The sequence below is a fragment of the Berkeleyomyces rouxiae genome (genome assembly GCF_048999995.1).
Source record: "Berkeleyomyces rouxiae strain 22BRR77 chromosome Unknown BrBRR77_ptg000004l, whole genome shotgun sequence".
NCBI classification, from domain to species: domain Eukaryota; kingdom Fungi; phylum Ascomycota; class Sordariomycetes; order Microascales; family Ceratocystidaceae; genus Berkeleyomyces; species Berkeleyomyces rouxiae.
The window spans coordinates 1,412,795-1,440,300 of record NW_027396494.1 but is presented as its reverse complement, the minus strand read 5'-3'; the positions used below and the strand labels follow the sequence as shown (position 1 = coordinate 1,440,300).

Here is a 27,506-nt window from a genome sequence, read left to right as displayed (position 1 = left end):
TCCTCTCTTGCGCTGCCACCGCCAAATCCAACCTTGAACCATCCCCCTCTTTGTTTCTCCTTTGCCCCAATTCTTTTTACCACCGCCGGCCTTTCTTTTTTCTCTCTTCTGAAGACGAAGCTGAAGCCTCGCCTTGTTTCTCTTTTGACTGGCTAGCCGTGATCTTCCTGTTGTCTTTATCCCTTCAGCCCTCTCCCAGCCCTAAGCCTGAATTTTTCTTCGTTGCCTGAGATCTGTTCTGTCCTTGTTTTGGGATAAAAATAGCGAGAATCCAAGAGAAAACGGCACACGTCTCATAAAGAAGGCGTTTTGTGGGATAAGAAAAGTATAGTTCATCATGGGCAAAGGCTTCCGGTTTCCTCTGGGCCGCCACAGCAACAAGTCACAGAATGCTATAGAGCCAAGCCCAGGCTCGCAACAGGCACCCGATGTGACATCTCCTGAAGCTACAGCGGGGTCAAGTGCTGCAGAACCGCCTGTAGCGCAACCGCTACAGCGCCCTCAGCAGCAGTCTCAGCAGACTCAACAGCACCCGCAGCACCCCCACCAGCAGTACCCCCCGCAGCAACAGCTCCACAATGACTCCTCTGCTGTCCCAGCGGCCAGGCCCAGACAGTCCCTGGTTTTAGGTGGTGGTACAAGCGTCGACGGCACAGGAACCCCCCTAGCCACCCCGTTTAGCATGCTGGATGTAGTGCTGTCCCCGCCTGTAGGCTCCGGGGCTTCAGGGCCTCCAGCTGCTGGGCCTGGACTGCTACCGCCTAAACTGCAGCTTCAAGGCATCAACCAGGCCACCAGTGAAGCCGCGACACCAGCCGGGCATCCTAAAACCCCTCACTCGTCCAAGACCGAAGACCCTGGATCGGCGATGCTTCTTTCACCATCGACGCTTCAGCAGCAGCAGCAGCAGCAGCAGCAACAACAACAACAGCAGCAGTCGTTTCAGTATCAACAGCAACACCAACAGCAGAGCCCTCGTCTGCAACAACAGCAACACCATCCGTTCCAGCCCCAAGGCCACCATTCGCTTGATTCCCAGGCTCAGGCTCAGGCTCAGGCTCACCTCCATCAGGCCCACAATCAGGGAGCCCCGCAGCCGCCCGGCAAATACACTGAACACCCGCCGTACTCTGCCCAACCGCAGCCCCAACTCCAGCTCCAGCACCAGTTTGACGACCAGCCACTGCGCTACTCGTTGTCCGACTCCGCTGACGCCGCACACCATCGCGACCAATTACAGCAACACCAGCAACAGGCCCACTACGATCACCACCTGGCTGCAGCCCCTTCTCCCAGCCTAACTGCCCCGAGCCAGCCCGCTGCCCCGAGCCAGCCCAAGACTCACCACCACTCCCTCAGCCGCAGCCAGGCCCAGCAGTCTCCGCCTCCGCCGCCCCAGGAGCAGCCGCCGCCCCCCGTGCAAGATAGCAAGCGCAGCTCGACCCGCAAGTTCAATCTCCGCAACTTTCTCAAGTCCGCCGGCAGCCAGCGCCACCACGATAACCCTGTGTCGCCTGGCCACGACAGCCCGGTTCTCGACACCAACTCCAGCCCCCTCAACACTGCTGCTGCCACCACCGCTCCTTCGTCCGCCAACGGCGCCCTGTCCCCTGCTCCTTCGGTCGTTATCGCCGCTGCCACGTCGCCCGACTCCCCCTCAGTCCCACTCTCGGCCTCTTCCGTCCCCGCTCCCGCTCCTGCCCCGGCCTCGGCTACGTCCAAGCCTCCCAGCACCTACAACAACACGGGCGGTCTTGCCAGACGTCCCAGTAAGCGCATCAGCACCTCGGCCTCTACCTCGCCCAGCCTGCGCACGCCTGCCCAGCGCCTGTCACAACTCGCCCACGACGACCAGTTGTCGGTCATCAGCCAGTGGACACAGAGCCAAAACCAGGGCCAGGCCCCAAGCCAAAGCCAGTCCCCTGCCCAGTCCCAGGGCCACCACCATTCCCACTCTCTTTCCTATCACCACCACCACCACAACCAGTCTTCCAGTGCCTCTCTTCTGCAGCAGTCTCCCGGTCCTGGTGTCGGCGACTTCGACTCTCAGAGCCAATACCGCAGAGACTCTGCTTCAACCCACCAGCAATACCTCCCGCACCAGCCACAGAAGCGCCCTTCTCTCAACAGCCCTGCTGTTTCGTCCACAAGCGTCAATCTGACCGCGCAGCCCGACGTGCCGTCCTTGACCGAAGACCCGAACGCCAATTTTGTGCCATACTCACCACCAAACCCTCCTCCTCCTCCGAGCCAGTACCACCACCAGCTGCACCACCTTTACAACAACCCCAACGGCAACCAACACCTGTCCTCACTGTCTCTCCACGACACCATTGACACCGTGTCTCAGTTCTCTCGGGAATCTCCTGTCGATTCCGTGCCGTCCTTCAACGTCACCACACCAACTCTTGCCCCCACTGTTGCGCCCGCCCCTGGAATATACCGCCCACAGCAGCCCGAGCTTGCCGACTTCCAGCAGCAACTGTCACAGCCCCGTCGGTCTATTGACATTGAATCTGCCAGCCGCACCTCCGACTCGGTCCTCTCGCCAATCTCGCCTGCCGCCTCCCAGCAACTCAGGACCAACAACATGCCCGCGCCGCCTTCCCAGTCGAGCCAGGGCTCGGCTCCCTCGGGCAGCAACCCGCCTGCCTACCGTCCCTCTGATCGTGCCCCCAACTACGAAGGGAGCGTTGAGACTGGACGAACAAGCAGCCCACAGCCGTCTACGCTGGAAGCCGCCGAGGAAGAATATAACCGTCTGAGTATGTTTCGAAATCTATCCTGTCCTTTTGAGTCTGACTCCCCCCTTGCTAACCTCCCCCCTCTGCCAGACCTCAAATATAAAAACGTCAAGCGCGCCTATTTTGATTTCAAAAAGGAAAACGACAAGCTTTCGGCCCAGGTTGAGCATCTACAAAATGCCCTTGCCAACCAACGCATGTCGCAGTCTCGCACTGCTCTAGACGACAGTGAATACGTTACCCGCTTCAACCGCCTCTCTGGTGCTGTTACCAATCTGTCTTTCCTCATCCGCAAAGATTGGCGCCAGCCGCCTGTCTGGATCATGCCTTTTGTCAGTGCCGACGCCCTTAAGACTGGCAAGCAAGAAATGACGGCCGTTGGCCGCGCTGTCATCACCGAATGGCTGTTCAACAGTCTCTTCCAAAAGTGCTTCCACCCTGGGCTCGATAGCCGCCTGAGCGAGGCCCTCAAGAACATCGACACCACCCTGCGCAGACCAGCCTATACCTTCAATAGCCAGGAGGAGTGGGACGCGCTCACTTCCAAGCTGGTCAGTTGGCGGATGGCCACGCTCGAGGGCCTGCGCCCCGTGCTGCAGTCGCCGGCAGCCGAAGAAAATCGGCTCAAGTTCATCCAGGCCAAGCGTGAGGAGCTCGTCGCCACGCTGCACGGCTTCCTCGTGCAACCGCCGCCGCCCGACGTCGAGGGCAGTGTGCTGACCATTGTCGAGCTGGCCGTCGGCATCGCCCTCAACCTGCCCATGGAAAGCAGAGACGTCGCCGTGCTCTGGCCCAAGCCCTACGACAAGGTCGACCCGCAGTTCATGGACGCCGAAAAGACTAGCCTGCCAGCTATTAAGGTCGAGTCTGAAGCTGCTACCGCCGTTGCTACTGCTGCTGCCGAGGCTGCCGCCGAGGCTGCCGCCACTGCTGCGTCGGGCGAGGCCACCGATGTCGCTGCTGCAACGACGGCTGCTAATGTGGCCGCCGCCGCAGCCGCCGCAGCTGCGGTTGCGGCAGGTGACAAAGACAAATCAAAGAAGCGTAAGTTCTGTCTCCTTTTTTTTCTATCCCAGGCGATGTTGCCCTTGACGTTATACCGTCTTGTGCTCTTGGAATCCACTCTTTTGATACTAATATGCCTTCGTCTCCGTAGCTCCGCCCCCCGACCCTAATACTATTCGTTTCTCGGGGTTCCTTGCTGTTGAAGTCCGGGGCCGCCAGGTACTGGTACGCTCGCCTGTATGGACGATTGGATGAAGGAAGCACGTGTGCCTCTTTTTTTTCCTTCCTTTTTTTTTCCTTTTTGCCTTGCTTTCTTTCTCTTTTGCCGTCACTTCGATCGGCTTATGATCTTCCCCTTCTTCTCTATGTCCATTTTTTTCTCCTCTCCCATCTTTTTTCTTTCTGTACGTGCTTAGCTGCTTGGTTTTTTTTATGATGGGCTTCCATACATATCTTCAACATTCGTCATTGGATGTTTTTTTCTTTCTTTTCTATACTGTTGATATCTTTTCTCTGCTACCGTCAATCGTCTTTTTCCCTTTTTTGTTTCCCTTCTTGTCTTGAAGTGTGCGTTATGTTGTTTCGTTTCTGTTGAAGAAACACTGCTTTCTTTGTTTTGGGGGCTTCTCGTCCCCTTTGTCTTGTTTCTGTTTGTAGAAATTCCCCCATTGGCTTCTCGTCTATATCTATGCATGATCTTTCTTGATGTTTTCTCCCTTCACCTCGTGATTCTAGAGTAAATGACATATGAAAAGTATAACTACATTATATTTGTCGACCTTGGTTTCCATAGCGTGCTTCTGCGTTATTCCCGAAGAACCCCTTCCCTTCTACCATCGTTCTCGTTTTTTGCCTGTACTACAAGGGTTAGTTAGGGTACATATGTACATACCTCATCTTCACCGCCCTCCGCCCCTTTTTCTGCCGCCGGAAACCCCACCAAATCGGCGTTGAAGAGACTCCATGACTACAGTAGTAGACAGGCGGGAACGAACATGGGCTGGTGGTTTTATACAACGAAGAAAAGATCTTGGATACTGCGTCTTTGGTAGAATAATATACCTTGCCTCACAGCAAATAAAAACAATTTAAGAAAATAAAACGCCCTCGCTCCCCGCAATGGCTGCTGCACAAGATTCTTCCAAGCCTGCACACCTGGAGCCATCGAAGCTCGGTACGCGGGAGTAGTAAGTTCAATGTCTTTTGTCCCTGAATCTACATCATGGCCCCCCCCCTCTCACCTAATCTCACTAGCTGCTGCATCCCCACGTATTTCATTGCGGAAGTAGGCAGAAACCCACGGCTTACGTATTTCTTCTTCTCTCCTTTTCTTCTTCCGCAATTGTAGCTGGGACTCGCTTTACATCCGTGAACAGTCCAACCACGAGACAAACCCGTCCGACAAGGGCACAGTCTGGTTCGACGACTCCAATGCCGAAACAAAAGTCGTGCGCTTCCTGCGTGCACGCGTGGCGGATGAGCCTGTGCCAATAACGAGCGGCGACAGCGCCAACGCCACCAACCCCGACGCTGACGCTGACGCTGACGCCGACGCCGAGTCTGATTCCGAAGACTCCGAAGACGACGACAATGAATCCCCCCGCAAAGACCTCTCCTACCGCTCGTCGTCCTTTCTCGATCTTGGCTGCGGCAACGGCTCGCTGCTCTTCGCCCTGCGCCGTGCAGGCTTCGCCGGCCCGCGCTTGGGCATCGATTACAGCAGCGCCAGCATCGCGTTTGCGCGGCAGATAGTCGCTTCGGCCAGCGAGGCCGACGAGAGCCTTGCGTTTGCGGAGTGGGATGTGCTCAAGGGGTCGTACGCCGATGTTCTCGGCAGCGGCAGCAGCAACGGCGATGCCGCCGCCACCGACGCCACCCCGCTCCCTCCTTGCTTCGCTTCCACGGCCAATGGCTTCGACGTCGTCCTAGATAAAGGCACCTTTGACGCTATCTCGCTCAGCAGCGAGACGGGCGCGACCGGCGGCCGCGTGTGCGAAGATTATGCGCGCCGCGTGCTGCGCCTGGTGCGCCGCGGTGGCATCCTGGTGATTACGAGCTGTAACTGGACTGAGGATGAACTGGTTAGCTGGTTCCAGAAGGCGGGGCAGGGAGAGAGGGCACAGGGCGACGAGGGCTTGGGGTCATGGGTCCTTGATGGACGTGTCAATTATCGTGTTTTTAGCTTTGGCGGCGTTACGGGACAGACCATTAGCACTTTGTGTTTCCGGAGGGTATAAAGCAGAGTTTGATCAAGACACCCTTTGAAAAGAAACATCCCCAAGGAAATATGGCATGTGAAGAAGAAAAAAACAAAGTGAAGCACAAGTATACATGAGGGCTAGTTGTCTTGGTGGCATGGGAAAATAATTGGCTCAACCTCCATTCATCATTCAAGTTTGGTCCTTCTATGTTTCATTTCCCAGCTAGGACACCAGTACCACCACTGTCACTGTCATTGCCACAGCCACTGTCACCAGGAGGTAAACCCTCTTTGCTTTCGCCCGGTGACTCACACCAGGCAGGAGTTTCGCTAGCTAGTCATGTTAGAACCCAGGCTCCACAAAGACCTTTTTCTCCTATTGGTCGGTATTCATGGGCTCGCCGTCGAGGTCGGCTGTCGCATTATGCGCCGCGGTTGCGGCATAGTACCGGACATCGACGTCGTCATCCCGTTGGAGTCTCTCGAGGTTGGGGATAATGCGCTTGAGGATTAGCTCGTTGCCCTTTGCCGACGGGCTGAGCGTCTGGCCAGCCTTCTCGAGCGAGTAAACAGTGCCCTCTGCAGGGAGCTTCTTCAGCACTGTGATCAGGGCGTTGTACGTCTTGGCAACGTTGAAGCGGATGTTGGGGATATCATCCAGAACTAGCTTGTCTAGCATGGGAAGAATAGAAGTGTCAATGACATCAAAGGAGACAACGGAAGAAAGGGTCTAGACAAGTGGAACAGTGTTAGCTAATTTGGGCACCCCTACAACAAAGAACAATGAAACTTACGCTGATGGCAAAGCAAGTGGTCATCCGGTACAGGTAGTTGGGGTGGCTGCCCATGGCCATGACCTTGGGGATAATGGTGTTGCTTGCCCATTCTACACCGAAAACCTCAGTGAGCTTTTGCAGGTTTAGTGTGGCAGCCTCACGGATGGAGAAGACGGTGTCGCCAAGCCAGCTCATGCAAAGATCGCTCAGCTCCTCGTTGAAATACTGCTCACCGAGTTGTTTGGCAAGCAGGGGAATGTACTCAATGATGGCAAGACGCACACGCCATTGCTTATCCTCGGCGAGAGTGACAATAGCAGGTAGCAGAGATTGCGAAAGAAGATTGATGCCAATGACTATGCATTGAGTTGTTAGCGGGGTAGCATGACACTCAAGTTTGGTGTTGGCCGGGGTTGGTTGCAGTGCATATGGACTTGAAAAGTTCTTCACTTACCCTTGTTTACCAGCTCCAGCTTTGAAATTATTTGCAGTCGCACATCTGGGAACTCGTCTTTGAGCATCTGAATGAAGACGGGAAGGAGATGATCAATGGTCTCTTCCTTGCCCAGGATGGGTGCCAGGCCGCTGATCTGCGTGGCGAGAGCGACTCTGACGGGCTGAGATGCATCGGAAACGAGGTCCTCGACTGTGGGCATGACTTCACTGAGAATAATGGTCTGCGCGATCAGATGGCAGAAGCCAGGAATCTGGCCGCAGATAGCCGCACGAACCTCGGCCTCGTCGTCCTTCATGAGCTTGACAAACGAGGGGAGTAGGTCACGATCCACAATTTCGGTATCAACAGCTTTAGCAATCTAGCGGGGGGTTAGCAGAGGGAGCAAGACATATGAGGGAGAAGCAGAGAAACTGACCGACTCAAATCGACTGGCAACCATGTAACGCACACGCCAAGTCTTGTCTTCTATGAGCTTGCGCAAGATGGTAAGTAGCACACCGTTGCTGGCCTGTTGCTCGCTGGACACCATCTCAGCAATTGCAATGAGCACCTCGACTGTCAATAACCGGACACTGTCCTGGTCGTCCTGGGCCAAGTGCGCAAACATGGGTATCATCTCGTCAATGACAATTGAAGCTGGCATCTCCTGGACGAACTTGGCCAGGTTGCTGGCAGCTGGACGGCGGACCATGGGAGTATCATCGTGAACAAGCATGCTAAATTGCTTGCGCAGTTGTTCCTGGACGGGCGGGGACACCTTCTTGTAGGGGGCAGTGTGCAGAGAGCAGGCTGAAACTTTGGACGTGAACCAGTCGGCTTTGGAGAGACGGGTGGTGAGGGGAACGAAGAAGGTCTCGACTTGGGTGGGTGATAGCTCAGCGCAGATTTTGTTGAGCGACTCGACAGCCTTGTTGCGGACGACGGGCTCTTCGATGGATGCCAGATTCTCGAGAGGCGATAGAAGCACGTGAGCCCAGTCCGGCCCGCCTACATACTCTACAAATGAGCCAAGCTCGTTGCCCAGGGCGACAAGCACCTCGTCTTCGTCTTCAACTGACTCTACAGGGGGGGGTGAAGCGGCGTTAGCGTGCCATTTTTGTGCGTGCGGGCCTGACGGAGCGGCTTACCGTCCAGGAAGGGAATCAGCTCTTCACGCGTGCGCTCGGGGCCGAGAGCAAGGGCAATGGTAGATAGGCGGTTGATAGCATTGAGTCGGAGGACAACATCGTCGTGCTAGAGAAAAAGAGGGGCGGACAAGTCAGCACGAAAAGCTATGTGTACAGTGGGGAGACCTGAGCTCCCAGAACAGCCGGACCATCAAGAATAGGCGGAGCTTGCTCGGGCTATGGGAGCCGTGGCAAGTCCCGAGCTACTGGTGTTACTCGGCGCCCAAGACTCATCAGGCCAGCAAGTTGTGATGGCAGCTTCCCAGTGCGCATATAGAGCGGCCGAGTGGTTGCTCCGGACAGAGCTCACCCTGCCGGAGCTTCTCGGCAAAGCAGCCCCACGGCAGAGCAGCCATGGCGGAAGGATGAAAAAATGCGTGTAGTGTGTGGATAGATGGCTGGTGGTGGATATGTCTCGCTGTTTGATGTGCACCTGATGATGTTCTGGGCGGTGCGGCTGTGGCATGGCGTACCTTAAGATCATCGATCAGAACCGCGATGGGATACAGGTCGTCGGTGGCATTTGAGCCCTCGGCCATGGTGGGCAAGAGAAGTCAGAGGTCGTGACAACGGGTGATGTGTGTGGCTGAGGAGGTCGAAGACGAGGTCGATCAAGTCGGGATGGAAACCAGATCTCGAAATCGAACGCAGGAGACAAAGAGGGGCGCGTCTAGAGCAAAGTACAGACAGGCCGTGTTTCTTTTTTATCTGTCGATGCGCGATCCAAGGGGGGGAGTTTCCGGCAGATAGATCAGGAGCAGGAGGGAAAAAAGAAATAATTATTAGCAGGACGACAAGATGGTTGGGCGGATGGGGAATGGGCGTTGAAATGTCAGATCTGGGGCAAATGAAGAGGAGAGAGGAAGAGAAGCGAAGGGATGGGATGAGCTAGGAGAGGAGGGAGGTGGCCAGCAGCCAGTTTTGGCGCTCTGGTTTGTGAGGCTTGTTGTGGCCAGGCTCTGGGGCTGGGACAGAGGGGGAGAGGCCTGGAGGCAGCGGGATACAGTGGGCAGCCAGTATATTCCAGTGGAAATACAGCGCATTACGGCGGTCAGGCAGTATAATTTAGCGCTGCCTTTTGTTCTAAGCCTGTTGCTCTACGTGCTTTTACTCTTGCATTGGCTTTCTGTTTTTGCCTCTGGGGGTTTATTTTCACATGCAGCCTGCTGTTCATTTTTCACAGCAACCAGCAATCGAAAAAAAAAAGGGGAGGGGGGGGGGGAAACCGTTGAGATCACGAACACCCGCCTGTAGCTCTGGGCCCTTTCAGAGCTCGTGTAGCTCTGACGCTCCGGCCCAGTCGCAAAAGAATGCTGCCGGCAGCTGTACTGCGCTAACACGATACGCCGTGTCCTTGTGCCTAGATCTGTTACGCCAATACCTTCGATTGGATCATAGGTTAGATGCACTGGAATTGGTCCCATCCTCATCCAAGCCACCAAAGCACCTGGTTAGCTGAGCCTTTAAACACACACATATGCACTTGGTTATCTTGGGCTTCATGACAATAGACAACAATATGCTGGCTCTTGTTCTGGTTGTGATTGTGCTGCTGTAGCTTAGTCTGGTTTCTACCCCTCCCGCTGTGATTGGTTAGCCCGCATCCACAGACAATGCCGGAGCCGCTCAGCCACTAAAACGCGCCACAAACACCCCGCCATTTGTGGCGCTCCGTCTCATTGGGCCTATTGAGTCCCACGCTAGCAGGTACTTCTACCAACGCCCGCACCCCCCGCCTGGGCCAGGTACTCTTTAACAGCAGCCCAATGAGAGTCCCTCCAGCCAACGGCTAAAAGCCAACCTCCGGCGTCAAGCCTGTGACTCAATTAGATCCAAGTCGAAGCCGCAGCGACAACCACCACCAATTGTGATTGTGCAAGGGCCGCCGATACTTTGTTCTGCTCTGTTTTGTCTCCCGCCGAAGCCGACGCCCCAGCTCCGCCCAGTCTACCCGCCGTCTTCTCTCTCGGCTTTTACTATTTCTCAGTGCTGCTGCTCTCCTTTCTCAGTCTCTCGTTCGCATTTTCTTGTCCCGCCATGCCCACCATCACGGTTGACAAATACCAGCTCTTCGAGGCTCTGGGCCGGAAGTGCGTATATCCCGTCCCTTTCAAGTCATGAGTTTTCCGTGCTGGCACGGGGCCGGCCTGTGGTGTGGTGATTCTGAAATTGCTCCTCCCGCCGCTGCGCCAAATCATGACCCCTTCTGTTATGTCGTCATCCCCTTCTAACCTGCTCCCAGGTTCACCAAGGACGAGTTTGAGACTCTGTGCTTCGACTTCGGTATCGAGCTCGATGAAGACACCGAAGATGACCCGAACCGCCCTTTGATTGACGGCAAGCCCGCGCCGCCCGAGCTCAAGATCGAGATGCCCGCCAACCGCTACGATCTGCTGTGCTTCGAGGGCATTGCCCGCAACCTCAACATCTTTCTCGGAAACGCTTCCTACCCCAAATACCGCCTGGTTGAGCCGGCCAACGGCGAGATGATTGAGCTGCGCGTAAACGAGTCGACTGCCGAGGTTCGGCCTCTTCTGGCTGGTGCCGTCCTTCGCAACATCACCTTCACCCAGGCTTCCTATGACTCCTTCATCGCCCTGCAGGACAAGCTGCACCAGAACCTTGCGCGCCAGCGCACTCTCGTGTCTATCGGCACCCATGATCTTGACACTGTCGAGGGCCCCTTCAGCTATGAGGCTCTTCCTCCCAAGGACATCAAGTTCGCCCCGCTCAATCAGACCAAGGAAATGGACGGTGAGGAGCTCATGAAGTTCTATGAGACCGACCTCCACCTGCGCCGCTATCTGCCCATTATCCGCGACGCCCCTCGCTACCCCGTCATCTATGACGCGAAGCGTACTGTTTGCTCGCTGCCCCCCATCATCAACAGTAACCACAGCAAAATGTCCCCCAAGACCCGCAACGTGTTGATTGAGATCACGGCTACTGATGCTACCAAGCTGGACATTGTGTGCAACATCATGGTTGCCATGTTCTCCGAGTATTGTGCCGAGCCTTTCACCATTGAGCCTGTCAAGATTGTTTCCGAACACAACGGCAAGACCCGTATCACTCCCTCGCTCAAGGAGCGTCACATGAAGGTCGAGATTGACTATCTCAACGCCCTCACTGGCCTGAACCTGCCTGTGCCTGAAATTATCAAAATGCTGGGCAAGATGTCCCTGTCCGCTAGCCCCTCGACTGATGCCAACCTTCTAGATGTCACCGTTCCCCTTACTCGTGCTGACGTTCTACACCAGTGCGATGTCATGGAGGACCTGGCTATTGGCTACGGTTACAACAACCTCCCCCGCATGGACCCCAACAAGTCCGGCACCATTGGTGCGCCCCAGCCCATCAACAAGCTCACCGACACGGTGCGCCTAGACGCCGCCTTCTCCGGCTGGAACGAAGTCATGCCGCTGACCCTGTGCAGCCACGACGAGAACTTTGCCTGGCTGAATCGTTCCGATGACGGCACCAAAGCCGTGCGCATTGCCAACCCCAAGAGCGCTGAATTCCAAGTTGTGCGCACGTCACTGGTGCCCGGCATTCTCAAGACTATTCGCGAAAACAAGGGCCACGCCCTGCCCATCAAGGTCTTTGAGGGCGGCGACGTCGTCTTCAAGGACCCCTCCGCCGAGCGCAAAGCTCGCAACGAGCGCCACTTTTCCGCTGCCTGGTACGGCCGTACCTCGGGCTTCGAGCAGGTCCATGGCCTACTGGACCGTCTACTGCACATGCTGCGCGTGCCATTCATCGCGAACTCATCCGTGGCAGGCGATGGCTACTGGCTCGAGGAGATCGAGAACCCGACTTTCCTGACTGGCCGTGCTGCTGCCATCCACGCCCGCTTTGAGGGCAAGGAGAGCCGTGTTGGCGAGTTTGGCATTCTACACCCTTCTGTGCTTGACAAGTTTGACTTGAAGTAAGTTTCTCTATTTCTTCCCCTCCCCCCTTCCCCTAATCGGAGAACCCCTCTCGTTGTTTGAAGGAAAGTCACTCAGTAAACTAATTCGTCTTCTTTTTAGATACCCTACAAGCACAATGGAGATCAACCTAGAGGCTTTCCTATGAGTCACAGGCCGTGAATTTAAAAAAACGAACAAAATCATGTAAAAGCAAGGACAGCAAATGAAGAAATAATAAACAAGCGGAAAAGAAATTGCATATGTGATAACTAAAGCTATGTGGAAACAACGACATGTCGCTACAACGACTACTGATGCTCTTTGGATAAAACTATGAGCGGCTTTGGGAAAAAGAATGATGCCTAACGTAGTCAGACAATATCCGCGACAGAGAGAAAAGATAAAAAAAAACAATGAGGAACGCTTCGTCAACAAACATCAAGGAGTAAGACTACAGATATGCCGCTTCAGGACTCTATAACACAAGCTAATATTACCAACACGTCCCCCCAGAAGGACAGGCTCGCCATGCGGTCCAGAAGTAGCCCGCCTCCCGTTAACAACTATTGCGTCTTGCCGACGACTCTGCTTACCAACATGTTTATCTTTCTATAAATCACGTCTCTCCTGCGTCTGCGAGCGCTGGAGCCAGCACTCATGCTTCCGTCAACTTTGCCACTGCCGTTGGCATTGTGAGTGGCATTAGCATTGTCGTCGTATTCGTTGCTGTACTCCACGTGTTCAATCTCGGTGAAGCCATCGTCGACACGCTGGTCCGACCCGCTGTTGGACGGGCGCGGTTCGTGGGACAGGTACGGTTGCAACGGCAGCTCGGGTAGGCTCAACCTGGTTGATAGTCCTAGCGAGGGCCGGTGCTGCGACAGCGAGGGCTGCAAGTGCAAGGCGGTGCCGTTCTGGGCTGATTCGCCGCTGTGGCTCTCAATGGTGATGGCCGTGTCGAACGACAGATGGTCGTCTCGTGTCACGGGGCGCGTTGTAGCTTCAGTCTCCTGCTAGGAACAGGGCGCCCGGTGTTTTTGGCTCATGACACTCTACATCATTTCCTGCATCTCGCCTTCACGAGGCGGTGATTGCCGACCAAGGGATGACAGTACGCCTTTTCCGAGCTTCAAATTTGAAATTCCATCTCTTAAGGTCGACAAAGGCCCTTCTTCGGAAGACACTTTTGGATGTGAAGTGCCGTTCCCGTCTCTGTTGGGTGTCAAGATGTTGTGAACGGAATCGGCTGTCCGGCTACTTTGCAGAGGGGGTATAATATTGGATTTGCTAGAGCCACTTGCTAAAGTCCCGGCATCGCTGGCGGCATGATGTATAGACGGGGTTGGTTTGGGCGTTAAGCTTTCGGACCGAGCGGCACTGGTTTGGTTTGTAGGCTCGGAGCCAGAAGCCCCATTTTCACCAGCACCTTGGGGTGCAGAAGCATTTACACCTAAAGGGCGGCCGATGCTGGCGTCGGGATACACATTCATCTCGTCGTCTGCACGATTGAAACATTGGTGCCACCAGCGAATATTGCCCAAGTCAGGGAATATTAACCGTTCCTTGCCAGGTATCCGGTCGTCAATTGTATCATCGTATTGAGGGTTTGTGAACTCCTGACGGCGAGACAGAAAATAGTCCCACACGGAAGTCGTAACCTCGTGAGCTTTTGCATCTTGGCGTTGCTTCTCTGAATTAAACAGGAAAGTTCCGTACTGACACGAGTACAGATGGTACAAGAGACGGCGAAGGAAACGTTCGTTGTACTCAAACTGGGTCGGGTGGTGGCGCATCAATTGGTAGACACAGTCTAGGAACTGGTGAAAGACAGGGCTCACCATTTTCAAGTCACTGACCTCTTGGGCAGGCGCCTTGTTGGATACTGTTTCTGGAAGCCCATCACCATCGCTATCCTCGTTGCCCTTTTGCAAGTAACGCCGAGCATTGCCCATAAGCGAGTAAAAGGCATCTGCTGCGGCAGTATCTGTGTCGCCAGGATGAATAGTGGTACCAGCCAGAGCATCCTTCTGGGTAACAAACCAGTTCTCGTGGTTCAGATGTCCAGACCGAAGGCGGAACATGTGTCCAAACGACACCCAGTCCTTTTCAACAAGTACCATGAAGCCCTTCATTGTGCGGTAGTAAGGGTCGAGCATGATCTCAGACAGAGCGCAAAGTTGACTTGTGCGATCCCAGCCATCCGAGCAGTGAATGAGTGCATGTGAGTGGCCAATTCCTACACTCCGCGCGATGGTATCAGCACCGGCCAGAACGGAATGTGTGTGCTTCAGCCACTCGCTGCTTTGTAGCATTTCTTGACTGGGAGGCAATGCTGAGATGTCTGCGTCCTTGATCGCATCGACAACCTTTTGCAGTGAGTTCCGCATCACATGGATGTTTCCAATGTACAAGAAGATTTTCTTAGTATGCTTGTAGTTATCCATGGTTTCTGAGCCAAAGCCCTGGACTTGGTTGACAATGGCATTGATTGTTGGCCGCGCATCAACAATGAGATTCTTTTGCTGGGCACCATAGATGAGCCGTTTTCCCGTCTTGTCATATAGTCCGTGGGACTCGGCCTCGGAAAATCCGTCCTCGCCCGCGTCTCTCTGGGATTGTGAATTGCGATCAGCATCATCGCCAAACGTAGGTGCGACCTCAAAGCCGCCACCCACCGTCCTTGCGCCGTCGATATCTGGCAAGTCGTCAAGATTACCGCTCTTGTTGGACAAGTTGGAGTTGAAGGCAGCAGATACCAGTCTTTCATCCTGGATGTTTGTTTTGCGCAATATTCCAGATCGCGGTTGAGAGCTGCGCATAATGGTACACATATTGACGGGATGGAGGTAGGTCAGGACCGGTATACGATTCCGCGACCGAAAGTCCTTGGCGTATTTAAGGGTATTATCCGAAATGTTTGAAGGCACAGCTAACACCGAGGGATAGGTGTCACAAAACGAATAGTCGTGGTTGATAGTCGAAATTCGCCACCCTTTGTCAGTGGCCTTCTCGTTGATTCCCTGACGTTTAAACTCGGCACGCGCATTGTAGATAGACCAGCCATTCATACCCCGTTCGGACTTAGGCTGGCGATAGTGGAAAGCATACAGGCTGTCAATCGATCTGAGCTTGCATGTGCGCTGGCGTATGAACTCAAATGCCTCCTTGGCAGAAAGATCATCTGTAAAGGTGAACATGACGTAGGTGAAGTCGCGACATCTTAGGCGGATAGAAGAAGGGTTGCTGGATTTCGGCGGCGTCGGTCGGAAGATGCACTGGCAGACCATGGGGTATGTGATCCACGACTCCCTCATCTTAGGCGCGGGAGGCGGATTCAAGTCTTCGGCATCTTTCCCAGCAGTGATTGACTGGGGCACCGGGGCGCTGAATATCAAGTGGAAGTCGGCGAGCCGGAGAGTTCCAGCAGAGGTTTGGCCGCTGCTAATACCGCGCACATTTTCAAAGACCTATGACGTTGCAGGAAAGCGGTTAGCTACAATCTCGTTTGTATAGCTATATGAAGCGGTTTATAAGTACCTTTCGGACTTCCATGGTGAAAAAAAAATCGATGCAAACGTCGGCCTACAGAATGCGACAAGGCCGGTAGCGTGGCTAGACAAAGCTGTAGTCAAAGAGATGCCTGTCGGTGAGGGCGGCCATAAAGACGCGCAAAGGAAAAGAAAGAATAAATAGAACGATAACAATAACTACGGCAAGGCAAGTTGAGCAGCAGCAAGGGGAGATGGCAAGGAAAAGGGCGGCAATGCGGTGGTAGAAGCGGAGGCGGAGGCAGAGACTAAAGCCGGAGGTTTTTTGTTGCTCTGGTTGCTACTTAGGCCCCCAGTTCGCGGGGCAGCCTTGTTATCCTGATTAAGCCTAATGACGTGTTATGCCTGAAGTGGGGACCGTTCCAAGGCCGCCAACCCTGTCGCCTTAGAGGTCACGTGCAACACTGGCGAGTTTTTGCCGGGGTTAGGGTGTGGCTTTTTGTCGGTCAAACGCCTCTTCAGCGCCACACCCACAGACGCCACACAATTCAAACCCCGCAAGCCCCACGTCCCATGTTTGTTAAAGTTTAGGGCTTCCAAAATTGAAGCACACAACCAGAATGTTTGTCGGAAAGTGGATCTAGGATTGCTGGCAGAGTCGGTATTCGCACGTCTACGATTTCCTCTCTCACGTTAACCGCCAATTGCGCCTTGTTCGTCCCTCGTCAGTCTTGTCGATTCAGATATCATCACAATCAAAATGGCTTCTGTCACTAGTGCCCAGATGTGAGTTTGACCAACACCTTTGCCTTTATGAAGTGCACCCAGCAAGCGAAGTGGCCATCGTGATATTATCGACCTAGAGTTTTTGTCTTGTCCCGCGATCTTCTTCCACAACACCCCCGCCTTCAACACCTAGCCACAAAATACAACTCGACTCTATATTACAGTATGGCAACCGCCAAAAGCCTAGCGACAATAGCTATACATCGATTCTCGCACATCCAACTCTCAACAATCAACAATAGCACAATGTCCACCCGCTATTGCTGCCGCAATGCCTTCAAAGTCTCCGAGATAGATATTGGCACAATACAATCACGCACACTCAACTAACTCATATTTTGTCTGCAGCTCCAAGCGGAGAAAGTTCGTCGCCGATGGTGTCTTCTACGCCGAGCTGAACGAGTTCTTCCAGCGCGAGCTGGCTGAGGAAGGTTACTCCGGTGTCGAGGTCCGCGTCACCCCCACTGTGACCGACATCATCATCCGTGCCACCCACACCCAGGAGGTTCTTGGTGAGCAGGGTCGTCGCATCCGCGAGCTCACTTCTCTGATCCAGAAGCGCTTCAAGTTCCCCGAGAACTCGGTCTCTCTGTACGCCGCCAAGGTCCAGAACCGTGGTCTGTCCGCTGTCGCCCAGTGCGAGTCCCTGCGTTACAAGCTGCTCAACGGTCTGGCCGTCCGCCGTGCCTGCTACGGTGTCCTGCGCTTCATCATGGAGTCTGGCGCCAAGGGTTGCGAGGTTGTCGTCTCCGGTAAGCTCCGTGCTGCCCGCGCCAAGTCCATGAAGTTCACCGACGGTTTCATGATCCACTCTGGTCAACCCGCCCGTGACTTCATTGACACTGCCACCCGCCACGTCCTGCTGCGCCAGGGTGTCCTGGGTATCAAGGTCAAGATCATGCGTGGTGCCGACCCCGATGCCAAGGCTGGTCTGCAGAAGGCTCTGCCCGACGCTGTCACCATCATCGAGCCCAAGGAGGAGCAGCCCGTTGTCCAGCCCATCAGCCAGGACTACGGTGCCAAGGCCGCTGCCGCCGCCGCTGCCGCCGAGTCCCAGCGCGCTGAGGAGGAGGCTGCCGCTGCGGAGGAGGAGGTTGCCGCTGCCGAGCAATAGAATGGTTTCGGCTATCATGGCTCTCTGCGCCCGGGTTTTACCAACCATGTTAGTGTTGGAGCCCAGGGCTCCGGTGTAATGGTGAATGGCTACGAGATTCCACGGGCCGATTCACCTACACTGGAAGTCATGCCTGGAGAGGAGGAAACACGGGACGGAGACTATTAAAACAAAAGAAAAAAAAACTTAGGCAAATTTCGGCGCTCGGGATAAAGGAGGGACTCTTTTTTTGGTTGTTTCGAAGAGAAAAAAAAGAAGGAGGCAGAGGTCCATATGTGTTGTTCTTTTTTTTCTGTTTCTTTTGTTGCTTCTTTGATCTCCTTCTTTCGATTCAACGCTTCTTCTTTCGTGCTGAGGCCACACAGCACATCTCCTCTTGATCTTTCACCGATGAGCCTCTTTTTTTTTGTTGTTCACGAATTCGCGCTTACGACTCTCTTCATTTTTGTTTTTTTTTCTGTGTCATGATCCTGAAGAAAAAAAAGCCAAAAATTTCTCTCTCTCTCACATCACCTACTCTCTCTTTCTCTCTCTCGCTCTCCCTCTTTCCTTTGCCCGATAGTCGAAGTTCCCGTTAGTGTTCTTGTTACTAGCTGTTTTGCTCTCCCCTCCCTCTTCATGGCTGATTAGCAGAGAGATGGATATAATACCCCAGGGCGAAAATAAAAAAAAGAAGTTAACAGTCACACTTTGTCGCATTTTGAATGAAGTTTAAGTGTATTGCAGCATTGGATGTATGCACATAAATGTATAGGATTGTACCTGTATAGACCCTAGCATACAACACTCCAAGTTCTTCCAATTAATATTCACATCTACTAGTTACAGCCACATTATCTCGAGGAACCCGATGCTAATCCGAGGTGAAAGAAGGCAAAAAAAAATGGCAATAGTAGTAAATGGTGTGTGTATGTTTGTATATCTAAACGAAAAACCAGAGCCCCTAACCCAGCCAAAGATGATGACTTTTTCTTCTTTCTTCTTCTTTCCAGGCAAACGGAACAAAAAAAATCCCAACAAGAGTTGCAGTTATGATAAGAGTAAGGAAAGAAAAGCAATGAAGGATGAAGAGACAGACGTAATCTACATGGAGCTAGGGTTCAAGGATAAGAACATACACCACGGAGGCGCCAGAGATGGAAGTGTATGTGTGTGTGTGTGAGAGTATAAAAAAAAAAGATGTAAGAGGGGGATGATGCCATGCCGGTCAGGAATACCAAGGACGATATAAAACGAAACCCAAGCCCAAGAAAAAGGAAAAAGATAAAAAACAAAGAACCAAACCGAGCCAGACACAAGAGACAATGAAACAAGAAGCAAACAGAGGCGGATCGGCCTATATTATCTGACGGGACCCTTGTGCTCCTGGAGTTCTATGTCCTCTTCGGATTTGAGAGGCGCCGGGGACCTCCGAGCGGACGAGCCGTTGATGGGTCTCGTTTCGGTGTGAGTGTCGTCGCTGTCCTCGTCATCGTCATCATGGCCGCCGAAGCTAAAGTCTGCGGCTTCCTCTTCGTCAAATGCGCGTATGAGACTGCGGCGGTCGCCGTGTTGACTGCCAATGCTCATGCGGTGCATGGAGCTGCGGCGCGACTGCATGCTCAGACGCGTTTGGATGCTTGAGACCATGTCGGTGCCGGTTATGTCATAGTTGCCGTTACGTGAGCCTTGGCCGTTGGGGTTTGAGTTGGAGATGTTGAGTAGGTAAACACCAGTAAAGGTGATGAGGAATCCGCAAAGTAGAGAGAGCGTGTTGACAGTATCGGTGGTGTTGAAGCCGCGGAACAGGATAAAGGAAGCCACGAGGGTCGCTGTGGTAAAGGTGACGTAGTAGAGGGGGTTTACACTAAATATTGAAGTTAGCAGTCGGCTTTCCTGGTCGAAAGCGGGTTCATGGGTACCGAGGATACTCACATGTTCGTCGGATATTGGGCCAAGGCCTTGTTGAAATAGTTCATCTGCACTAGAATGCAGACTGTTGTGGTAATCATAAAGACATAGGTTGACGGGTGCGAAAACTGGTTGTTGCCACTGAGCGTGAGTCGCAGGGCAATGCCAAAGGCCTTGACGGACATGACGCTGATGGAGCCGACGGTAGAGCAGATGGAGAGGTAGATGAGGGCATTCTTCTTGCCGTAAATAGGCGCTACCTTGTAGATCATGACGACGGCGAACACGGTGACAGTAAAGGTGTAAATCAGGAAGCCCGGCTGGATTGCATACTCGAGGATCTGGTCAATGGTCTGGATATCTTCGTCGGCAGGAGCATGTAGCACAATAATAACGGCGCCGAGAAGGCAGATGGCACTTCCAAGCTTGCCGAGAATACCGAGTTCCTCCTTGAGGAAATATGAGCCGAGAACTGCGCCAATGAGGACAGACAGCGCGCCGAGAGGGGTGACGAGAATGGCGGGCGCAAAAGCATAGGCGGCAAAGTTGCACACTTCACCAACAACCACTACAGGTAGAAAGGCACGTTAGAAGGCGAAGAAGAACAACGCTTGACGCAAGGAAAATAAGGAAGCATACTCGTTATGATACCAAACCACCAGACTGGGTTGCGGAGATAAACAAAGCCGTCGCCTTCAAAACCATGGCGCTGCTCGGCTTGCATCAAGCCTTTTTTAGTGACGACAAAACTTGCGCCTGGAGAAGCACAGCGGCAGTTAGCACAAGTGAGATGGACTACATTTGGAGAGAGTGAAGCGGCGCACCAATTGCAAGCGAGGAGCAGATGGCTAGGCCAAGGCCGATATATCTACGGAGGCGGTTAGCATGACGCAGGCAGGACGAAGGCGGCATGCGATCCGGACTGACTTTTGCTCAAGTTCCATGATGTGAGAGATCGCAGAGGTGGAAATGAGGGCAACGGGGTGAAACTATCCAGAGAAGCCGAGCCTCTGGTGCGTGGGGCTATTTTCCGAGGGTGGGCGAAGGAGGGGTCGTCTGTTTCCCGGACAGCAGGCTGGGCACTATTCAAGAGGCCACGCAGACAGCAAAGCGACAGAAGAAGCGACTCGAGTCCAGGCGAATTGGCACGGCGATGGTGAGCCAGTACCGGTGGCGTCGAAATACGAGAGCGTCGAGAGGCTTTTGGGCGTCGGATGTTGGAGACAAGTGGCAGCACAAAAAGGCGGGCTGGCGCTGTAGTTTGGAAAAAAAGACAGAGACAAAACGGACGACCGGCAGAACTCTGGTTTCCAAGTGTCGAAGAGATCGCAATCGGCCCAACAAGACTGAGGGAAAAAGTGGCGTAGATTCTGCGGCTGTGAGTCTTCGCGATTGAGACTAAAAGAGGTGATGACGAGGCTCGCGTCAAGATCAAGTTTATAGGGCGGGCAAGGTAGTTGCAGAAAGAAGAAATGAGTGACGATAATAGCCGAAGGACCTTGTCAGGCCGAGAATAGAAAAACGATCGAGGGAAAAGAAAAGAAAAGAAAAGAAGCCAAAATTGAACAGAATAAAAGAAATCATGACAGTGATTGTGGGAGAAAAAAAAGAAAAAAAGAAAAGGGCAAGGACGGGAATTAAAACAGAGGATCAAAGAGGAAACAACGACGAAGCGGCAGTGACCCAATTCAGCAGGAGGCCAACTCGCAACAAGCGCCAAAAGACGGAAACTACTCGGCAGAGAGAGACAGCAGATAGCAGACAGACAAACAGACAGAAGACAGCTAGTCGGCAATGGCTGCTTTACGCTACGCAACTACCCTCCACAGTTGCCCCTGTCTTTCTGTTTCGGTCACTGTTCCGCTCCTCAACATCGAAGCAGAGGCAGTTGCAGTGCCAGCCAGCGCCAGCGCCTGCAGGCCCGGCAAGAGCGTCGCTTCCTTCTACTATTCGCGTCTGTCGTCTCGTTTTCGTTCTCTTAATTCGATTAATACGAGACCAAGACAGTTGAATTTTGTGACAACATACAGAGCCGGATTTCTGGTCTCTTCGATGCTCACACTCGCTCTTCCACACAGAGTCGTAGACGACAGCCATACGCACGTTTATTTGCCTTTAAAACAGCGGGACGGATCAAACAAATATCCGTCTCTATTCTTTCTTCTCGTGCCACCATCAGTTGCCCGGAGATCCGCTTGCGAAAACGTGTCGCCTCAGATGAACCCGGCGACACTCACGTTCACGTCTCGCTTGTTTTCTAATTGCCCTTTACGCGGCTTCTTTGCCTTTGGCCCCCTCTAGCAGACAATACGCTTCGGCCACTACGGAATCAGCGATCTGGCGCCGCCTGTAAGCCGTTCTGTCATCTTTACCAACGCCAAGTTAACTAGCTGGAGGCGGAGGCTGACCAAGCACCATTGACGACCACAGCCATTAAGCTTCTGACTGAACTGTAAACGCCAGCACAAATCACAGCAGCGTTGCGTTCTAGTCAGGGGCAGTGCTTGAACCAAGGAGGAAGGGATGGTCAGGTCAGGAACAACAGATCCAAACCACACGACAACACGACACAAAGTTTGCCGGCATGTAGAGATTTGTATAACTACAGGTTATCTGCAACGACGCCATGGCTATAATCATCTACTGATCTGGTCTGTGACCCATCATCGACAGGCCCGGCAGAGAAAAAGGGATTGCGACTCTCGCAGCACGCTCTGTGGTCTCCTGTGCGCCCAGATCAATATGCAGGGAGACCCATTTTCGAAACTCTGGGGGCCAACTCGCCAGTTAGAGGCGGCCGGAATCAGACCTTGGCCCGCCCCGCTCAAAGAACCAAGACCGCAGAGCCATCCATCACAAGCCCAACCAAATTAGCTGCAGAAGCTATGGCCTGGTTTGGCGATCTGTGGCCCCTCTAGTCTCAGCCCTGGAAGAGTAAAGACTATTGGGAGGTGGGGAGACTCTGGTGCCGTCACAGCTGCCACACGCATGCTAGAGAGCACCTGTGTACATACACACATAACGGAGATGTAGGTTTGTGTGGGTGCTATGGTTTCGCCATTGCAAATCGTTCTTTGTCGAGGCAGGCCGCTGTGCTTGACACACACTCTCTCTACCCAAAGAAACAGAGACAGAACTCAGCCACACTCTGTCTTGTTCTCTCCCTGCTTCGTTGTTCCCCTCATCCTTGTCTCTGGCCTTGTCTCCATTCTCCATTCCCCATTCTTCTGTTGCTCTTTTGCTGTCTTGTTTCAGACCTGCAGAAAACAGGGGCCTGACTATCTCGTCACTCACTCTCTTGGAGCCCTTGAGGCCTGGCCCATTCCTCCTTCTTTCATCCGTTAGGGCTGTGTGGAGGCAAAGGGACCCCCAGAACTCGGGCTCCAGGCTCTGTAAAAGGCCCCAGATACCTTGCTGGCCCTGTGAATGGAGTTGAACGGCGTATTGTGTAAGTTATGTACTGACGGCTGCCACCAGCTGTTCAGAGTCTGCATAGTCGGTATCACGTGTCAGACAAAAAAAATACATCGCCCCTGCATGTCACATGTATGCATCCGCCGTAGGGTTAGCCATCGTGCTGGTCTTATCGATAAACGGGTTCCCCAGCCTTTGGCTTAGTCGCAAAGCGAGCCCAACGACAGCGCAACTTGGTTCTCTGTTTCCTAGTCTTTTCTCGTGGCACAATTCCTCTGTTTCTGTCCACGAACCACGTGCGCTGCCCCAATATCTTCCCACAATGGCAGAACGGCGTAAATTAGAGAGCATCGTTGTCGACATATTGCTGATCGCCGGCTTGGTAAGAAGGGCCCTGAACAGGAAAACGCCAACCAGATTTGACAACATGTGACTGACTGACCTCTGGCTCCCCTTGCCTTTCTTTGCGCGCTTGTACAGGTTGCAACGGGCGCATATGCCTTTCGTCAAATTCTCTCGACCGTCATCACCGATCCTGACAAGGAAAAACACGAGCAAGCCCGCCAGCGCGCTGAAGCCCACCTGCAGCGCCTGCAAAAGAATAAGAACAAGAACAGCAACACAATCATTGGACCGGATGGCCGCGATTACGCCGATGGCGATGATGAAGTAAAGCGCTTCCGCGTCGAGGACCTGGCGCTGAATGAGTATGAGAACGTCATTGCATTAGATGTAGTATCGCCGGATGACATACCGGTTGGCTTTGTCAGTACGTCCGTCTACGTGTTGGCAGGACTAGAAATCGCCGTGCCCCCTGCTTTCAGCGCCGCCCTGCAGTGTCACTAACATGATTCTAGACATTGGTGGTCTGGATGACATCATCGAGGAGCTCAAGGAATCCGTCATTTACCCGCTCACCATGCCGAAGCTATATTCACATGCTGGTCCCCTACTATCAGCACCGTCCGGCGTACTCCTCTACGGCCCGCCGGGATGCGGCAAGACAATGTTGGCCAAGGCTCTGGCCAAGGAATCCGGCGCCTCCTTCATTAACCTGCACATCTCAACACTGACGGAAAAGTGGTATGGTGATTCGAACAAGCTGGTCCGCGCTGTGTTTTCTCTGGCGCGCAAGATGCAACCAGCCATCATCTTCATTGACGAGATTGATGCAGTATTGCGGACGCGGGCAAGCAGCGACCATGAGGCCAGCGGAATGGTCAAGGCCGAGTGAGTTCCCCTTTTTGTTATCTTGCCCCTGGTTTTCCACATATTGGTCTTCTTGTTTTCCCTGTGAAAATACAAAGTCATTGCCACTATCTAACTTGTTGTCTCCTTAGATTCATGGCACTTTGGGATGGTCTCGTATCGGCCAGCTCAAGCGGTCAGCCCGCGCGTATAGTTGTGCTTGGCGCGACCAACCGCATGCACGATATTGATGAAGCCATTCTGCGTCGCATGCCCAAGAAGTTCCCCGTTCCCCTGCCGGCAAAGGACCAACGCCAGCGCATTCTAGAACTCATCCTTGCCAATACCAAGACCGACGCAGAAAACTTTAGCATCGACTACCTGATCAAGGTGACAGCCGGCATGTCGGGCAGCGACATCAAGGAGGCATGCCGCGACGCAGCCATGGTCCCAGTCCGAGAGTTTCTGCGCAACAACAAGACAGCGCTCTCGGCCGGCGCTGAGATCGACCCCGCCAACATCCGTGGCCTGCGCACCGAAGACTTTTTCGGTCGCAAGGGCGGCGGCCAGATCCTCATGCGCAACCATGCAGCAGAGATGGAGAAGATTCGCAAGGCAATGAAGGCTGCCAGACTCTCCGGTGCTGATCCCACAGCAGCGGCAACAGCAACGGTAGCAAATTCATCCGAGTACGAGGACATTGATGAGCTGGAACCTGAGCCTGTGTCATAGTAACGGGCGCGGTGGTGAATGGGCGAGAGGGGTGGAACAAACATAGACACGGCTGGCGAAAAGCTGAGATCCAAGGGGCTAAGCCCTGGCTTTTTGGGGAACTAATTGAATTCAGGACCGGACCGGCACATCTACAGAGAATGGTGCTCCTGGTGTTTCTTTTGTCTTTGCGCTACAGATACGAACATACGATCCAGACAATGATAATTATGCTGTCTTCAATTCACAAACAAAGTGAGCCTCGGCATTAAACAGTGTGTCTACCGTGTAATCTAGGGTTTGGGTTGTGAATTGGAAAATGAGGTTATCGGCCCCACCAAATGACGTGCTCGGAGGGAATCAAATACATGGGCAAGACAGTGGGCCAGTCTCGGGCTTAGACCCGCGCAGCTGCAGCAGAGGGATCAAGGAGGCTGGACGAGGGGCAATAGGGGAAAAGCCACGATGCCTCGAGGACGCGCGAGAAATGCACAGTACTTGTTCTTGGAGACAGAACTTTGGGCTTTGAGGCCATGTATTGAGTGGTTGAGGGCGAAAGTCTAGCCCAGCTTGTTGGGCAAATGCCCATTGGCTGGCTGGCGTCCCATATGTTGTACATGCGTATATGACGGTTGCGAAAACGGTGGGGATGCAGCTGAGGGCAGCAGTTGCCCGCCCTTGAACTGCCAGATATGAAAGACATCTCCAAGACGTTGACGTGACAGCAGGAGTTGCTGCAGAGGAAGGCAGGCACATCCTTTGCCCCTTGGCTCTTTCCAGGTGTCGGCCCAAACCCCGCTATGGTGTCGCCCAAGGCTGCTAAAAGACAACCAGGGGCACTTGGTACATTGGGACAAGCAGACGAGTCATCGACTTGGTTGACTTGTTTCTTTTTTCCTTCTTTGTCACTGTCGCTGAAATTGTCCTTTACTGACAATTCCCAAGCGTCTTTTGGTTCTTTTGCCGCGTGCTTCGATTTGCAGTTTCATTGAGTCCTCAACCATCTCCACTGGTCTCCAGCCTCTCCCCGCCTCTCCACCCCGCCTTCCCACCCGCCCGCCATGTCGTCCTCTGTTGCCGAGGGCTCCAGAGCTCTGAAGCTCGACGCCGATGTCCTGCCGCCGTCGCCCGCCCCGTCAAGCCCGCTCAATGGCCGGCTCCGCTACAACATCGAGACCGAGCTTGTGTACACCGACAGCCGTGACCAGTATGGTTCTTCCAGCGTGCCCATCTACCAGACTGCCACCTTCAAGCAGGTGACTGCGGCCGGCGGCCAGCAGGAGTATGACTACACGCGGTCGGGCAACCCCACGCGCACGCATCTGGAGCGCCACCTGGCCAAGATCATGAACGCTAACCGCGTGCTGGCTGTTGGGTCGGGCATGGGTGCGCTGGACGTGATTACGCGCATGCTGCGGCCCGGCGACGAGGTCATCACTGGTGATGATCTGTACGGTGGCACACACCGCCTGCTGACATACATGAAGAACAACCAGGGCATTGTTGTACACCATGTCGATACTACGGCTGTTGAGTCGGTCGGCAAACTGGTCTCTGACAAGACCGCCATGGTGCTGCTCGAGACCCCGACCAACCCGCTGATCAAGATTGTCGACATTCCGTCGATTGCCCGCCTGGTGCACGAGGCCAACCCCAAAGCCCTGGTGGTAGTTGACAACACTATGCTGTCACCCATGCTGTGCAATCCGCTGGACCTTGGTGCTGACATTGTCTATGAGTCGGGCACCAAGTACCTATCGGGCCACCATGATATCATGGCTGGTGTGATTGCTGTCAACGACACAGCGCTCGGCGACAAGATGTTCTTCACCATCAACTCGACGGGTTGTGGCTTGTCGCCCAACGATTCGTTCCTGCTCATGCGCGGTGTCAAGACGCTTGCTATCCGCATGGAGCGGCAGCAGGCCAATGCGCAGCAGATTGCCGATTTCCTCGAGACCCGTGGCTTCCGTGTGCGCTACCCCGGCCTCAAGAGTCACCCGCAATACGATCTGCACTGGACCATGGCGCGCGGTGCCGGCGCGGTGCTGGCCTTTGAGACGGGCGATGCGGCGCTATCTGAGCGCATTGTTGAAGCTGCGCGACTGTGGGGCATCAGCGTCTCGTTTGGCTGCGTCAACAGTCTGATTAGCATGCCGTGCCAGATGAGCCATGCCAGTATTGACGCCAAGACGCGCGCCGAGAGACAGATGCCAGAGGATATTATCCGCCTGTGTGTCGGCATCGAGAATGCCCAGGACTTGATTGAGGACCTGTCGCGCGCGGTGAGTTGTTGTTCACATTCTTGCGTGTGTTGAGAGCTTTGGCTCTTGTTTCTTTAACTGTGTAATACTGTACTAACTCATGTCTCTCTCTCCATAGCTGGTGCAAGCTGGCGCTGTCACGGTGAACCCCGACGGCTTCATGGCATCGACGCCCATCACGACTACCACGGCGGCTTAAGCGATGGCCTACCGCACTCTTCTTTCTTTCTTTTGCCCGTGTTTACGCGAGCTTCACTCACCCTTTACGATTTCTTTCAACACTTCCCTTTCTCATTTCATCCGCAACTTTTCTTTTCTTTTTCTTCAAAACATACCAAAGCCTTCGCTCGCGCGTGTGGGACGCCTTTTCACAACAACGTTTTGGTGTCTAA

General features: G+C 53.8%; 9 protein-coding genes across 9 annotated transcripts; 6 read left to right on the top strand and 3 right to left on the bottom strand.

Annotated features, from left to right (window-relative positions):
• Positions 1–337: 337 nt before the first annotated feature.
• On the top strand, positions 338–4,004 carry BROUX77_004627 (uncharacterized protein; the record flags this gene model as incomplete). Its single annotated transcript, XM_073749410.1, has 3 exons — positions 338–2,765; positions 2,835–3,788; positions 3,901–4,004. 3 exons carry the CDS (start codon positions 338–340, stop codon positions 4,002–4,004), a joined length of 3,486 nt encoding a protein of 1,161 aa, XP_073605084.1.
• Positions 4,005–4,868: 864 nt separating this feature from the next.
• On the top strand, positions 4,869–5,986 carry BROUX77_004626 (uncharacterized protein; the record flags this gene model as incomplete). Its single annotated transcript, XM_073749409.1, has 2 exons — positions 4,869–4,936; positions 5,098–5,986. The coding sequence occupies 2 exons, from the start codon at positions 4,869–4,871 to the stop codon at positions 5,984–5,986; spliced, it is 957 nt and encodes a 318-aa protein (XP_073605083.1).
• Positions 5,987–6,325: 339 nt separating this feature from the next.
• BROUX77_004625 (uncharacterized protein) lies at positions 6,326–8,887 on the bottom strand (the record flags this gene model as incomplete). Its single annotated transcript, XM_073749408.1, has 6 exons — positions 6,326–6,679; positions 6,744–7,081; positions 7,180–7,540; positions 7,598–8,241; positions 8,310–8,415; positions 8,822–8,887. 6 exons carry the CDS (start codon positions 8,885–8,887, stop codon positions 6,326–6,328), a joined length of 1,869 nt encoding a protein of 622 aa, XP_073605082.1.
• A 1,498-nt stretch (positions 8,888–10,385) lies between these two features.
• On the top strand, positions 10,386–12,425 carry BROUX77_004624 (uncharacterized protein; the record flags this gene model as incomplete). Its single annotated transcript, XM_073749407.1, has 3 exons — positions 10,386–10,438; positions 10,591–12,276; positions 12,380–12,425. The coding sequence occupies 3 exons, from the start codon at positions 10,386–10,388 to the stop codon at positions 12,423–12,425; spliced, it is 1,785 nt and encodes a 594-aa protein (XP_073605081.1).
• Positions 12,426–12,822: 397 nt separating this feature from the next.
• Positions 12,823–15,811, bottom strand: BROUX77_004623 (uncharacterized protein; the record flags this gene model as incomplete). The annotated part of the gene is made up of 3 exons (XM_073749406.1): positions 12,823–13,272; positions 13,708–15,726; positions 15,797–15,811. The coding sequence occupies 3 exons, from the start codon at positions 15,809–15,811 to the stop codon at positions 12,823–12,825; spliced, it is 2,484 nt and encodes an 827-aa protein (XP_073605080.1).
• Positions 15,812–16,507: 696 nt separating this feature from the next.
• On the top strand, positions 16,508–17,647 carry BROUX77_004622 (uncharacterized protein; the record flags this gene model as incomplete). The annotated part of the gene is made up of 2 exons (XM_073749405.1): positions 16,508–16,533; positions 16,882–17,647. The coding sequence occupies 2 exons, from the start codon at positions 16,508–16,510 to the stop codon at positions 17,645–17,647; spliced, it is 792 nt and encodes a 263-aa protein (XP_073605079.1).
• Positions 17,648–18,988: 1,341 nt separating this feature from the next.
• BROUX77_004621 (uncharacterized protein) lies at positions 18,989–20,481 on the bottom strand (the record flags this gene model as incomplete). Its single annotated transcript, XM_073749404.1, has 5 exons — positions 18,989–19,493; positions 19,562–20,105; positions 20,177–20,293; positions 20,362–20,405; positions 20,465–20,481. 5 exons carry the CDS (start codon positions 20,479–20,481, stop codon positions 18,989–18,991), a joined length of 1,227 nt encoding a protein of 408 aa, XP_073605078.1.
• A 2,792-nt stretch (positions 20,482–23,273) lies between these two features.
• BROUX77_004620 (uncharacterized protein) lies at positions 23,274–24,871 on the top strand (the record flags this gene model as incomplete). Its single annotated transcript, XM_073749403.1, has 4 exons — positions 23,274–23,333; positions 23,432–23,720; positions 23,809–24,181; positions 24,292–24,871. 4 exons carry the CDS (start codon positions 23,274–23,276, stop codon positions 24,869–24,871), a joined length of 1,302 nt encoding a protein of 433 aa, XP_073605077.1.
• A 1,040-nt stretch (positions 24,872–25,911) lies between these two features.
• BROUX77_004619 (uncharacterized protein) lies at positions 25,912–27,313 on the top strand (the record flags this gene model as incomplete). The annotated part of the gene is made up of 2 exons (XM_073749402.1): positions 25,912–27,135; positions 27,233–27,313. 2 exons carry the CDS (start codon positions 25,912–25,914, stop codon positions 27,311–27,313), a joined length of 1,305 nt encoding a protein of 434 aa, XP_073605076.1.
• Positions 27,314–27,506: the final 193 nt, after the last annotated feature.